Consider the following 2,500-nt stretch of genomic DNA (forward strand, 5'->3'; position numbering starts at 1 on the left):
AGAAGATATATATAAGTATAATATTATATATATATATTATAATTATATTATATATTATATATTATATATATATATTTCAATAGAGCTATTATGCTATCGGAAGTATAAAGTGGTTGGTACTTTCAATTTTTTTAACTCTTAGATCAACCCATTGATCATTTCTAATCATTGGATTAATATTATTAACCAATGGGGACCACTCAACCCTAGGGGGAAACACTCAACCCTAAGGGGACCGCTATCATCCTAAACGTAAAATCTTTAATCCAAGGACTAAAAAATCAGAAGCACTAACTATTTTATGCTTCTGATAGCATAGTAGCGCACACACACACACACACACACACACACATATATATATATATAGAGAGAGAGAGAGAGAGTGAGGCTACTATGCTTCTGGAAGTACGAAGCGTTCCATACTTCCAGGTCGTTTTTCATGTTACGGCTTTCGAATCGTCGATCGGCTCTGTTAAACTTGATCTAGAGTATTTAAAGTACTTAGAAAATAAATTATGTGATTTTTCAATATTATTTGCCTAGTGAACGAAGGGGCTCAAAATCAACGACTGAAAATAAAAATCTTACAAAACGTGATAATATGACATTAAAATTTTAAATCAAAGATATTGATCTTGTTTTATATAGTATAAAGAATTTTCTATCAAAATTTCACGTGATTTGAATATTTCTACACTGTTAAACTTGCAAACGGCTCACTACAGTCATTAAAGTTATTAATTTTGAGCCCCTTCGATCACTAGGCAAATCATATCGAAAATTCATAAAATTTATTTTCTAGGTACTTCAAATACGTAAGATTCCAAGTTTATGGAGCACAATCGATGATTTGAAATACAATATTGAAATGATGAGAGCACGGAAGGCTTCTTTTGTGCTTCAAAAGATAGTAGCCTCACTCTATATATATTATATTTATATATTATATATAGTCCGGCTACTTACTTCTTACGAGGTATAACTTTTGTACTCATAAGTTTTCGGCCGTTAGATCTACTTCTTTGACCATTTTCATCGTTAGGATATACTATTGCTCAACAACCACCACTCAAGCCCTAGGGGACCACTATTAACCTAACGGGGAACATCATCCTAATCGCACATGTTTTTATCTAACGCGTTGAAACTTATGGAGTACAAAAGGTTCTATAATCTTAGTCTTTACTCATAAGAGTTAGTAGCCTAACCTAATATTATATTATATATATATATTATATTATATATATATATATATATTATATTATATATATGATATATATATATATGATGGGTGTGTGGTGTGTCGTGTGTGTGTGTGTGTGGTGTGTACTTATTGGAATATAGGTAGCTGAATACGAGCAAGTTGATTTCAGATTGTATTTAGCATATTAAAATTTTGAGCTAAAAAATTCAATTCATTTTCAGCTCATTTATTAAATAGAAGATTGATCTCGAATTCATTTCCAAAGATTAAAATCTATAGTGAAAAAGTGGTTATAATTTCTACACCTCTTCATCCACGCGTTCTAGAGTTTACTAACTTCATTTTTGTTATAAGTTTTTTAATTTTTTAAAAAAGATTGCTAATACTCGTATAGAGAGTTTTTTGATAGGGGAATTGGAATTAAGAAGTTTTCTTACAAGAAATCTCTAAAGTGAACCGGAAAAAAAAAAGCAACGAAAACGTCTCCTGCTTAAACACACCAATTAGTTAAGCATCACCACGGACATTATATTTCTACTACAATAATTAGATAGGAATCAAACTACAAACTACAAACAAAAACAGATTGAATTTGAGTAGAACAAGAGAACCCACGCATGCATGCATGCATGCATGCAAAATCGCTTTTGAATGAAGCGGATCGAGGAGAGAACAAATTCAACACTAACAAGTGGGTGGAGACGACGCAATCGTATCGAAACCGGCCGCTTCCTGGCGCGCCGCAGGAGAGCCGGGCTCGTCGCGGTGCAGCGCCGAGCCGCACTTCAGCGCGACCCCGAACAGCCTCAGCCGCCGCGCCGCGGGAGGAGTCGTCGGGGACGGCTCCTCGGCGACGGTCAACGAGCTGCTCGACGTCGCGCTCCCGGAGTTCACGGCAGCGAGCTCGGGCTCCCGGCTGCGGCGCAGCGGCGGCGGCCGCGGCGGCGGTGATGCGGTGAAGCTCGGGGCTACGGGTTGGACGTGGTTCTGCACGAAGTAGATGATGTCGTTGTAGAGCCGCTTCATGTGCGCCAGCTCCGACAGCAGAGCCGCGTTGCTGCGCCGCAGCCTCTCGTTCTCCGCCATCAGCGTCGTCGCGGCGTCGGCGGAGCCGGTGCCTCCGCTATCGCCTGCGGGGGAGGCGGGGAGGGAGAGGAGGCGAGGGGGATGGTTGATATGATTGTAACGACGATCATGATGGTGATGATGATGATGATGATGGAGGTGGTGGTGGTGGTGGTGGTGGTCGAGGGTGGCGAAGAGGGGAGGGAAATGGAGAGGGGAGGAAGGAGAAGA

At 40.0% G+C, this 2,500-nt stretch overlaps 1 protein-coding gene across 1 annotated transcript in view; it reads right to left on the reverse strand.

The window, feature by feature from the left end:
- The window catches only part of LOC109712057 (heat stress transcription factor B-4c-like), a 1,309-nt gene continuing 626 nt past the window's right edge, over positions 1,818-2,500 (reverse strand). Inside the window, exon 2 of the mRNA XM_020235485.1 lies at positions 1,818-2,500. This exon is cut by the window's right edge and continues 117 nt beyond it. Coding sequence (XP_020091074.1) covers positions 1,889-2,500 — 612 coding nt within the window. The 3' untranslated portion in view covers positions 1,818-1,888.

The sequence above is a fragment of the Ananas comosus genome, linkage group 6 (assembly GCF_001540865.1).
Source record: "Ananas comosus cultivar F153 linkage group 6, ASM154086v1, whole genome shotgun sequence".
Classification (NCBI taxonomy): Eukaryota; Viridiplantae; Streptophyta; class Magnoliopsida; order Poales; family Bromeliaceae; genus Ananas; species Ananas comosus.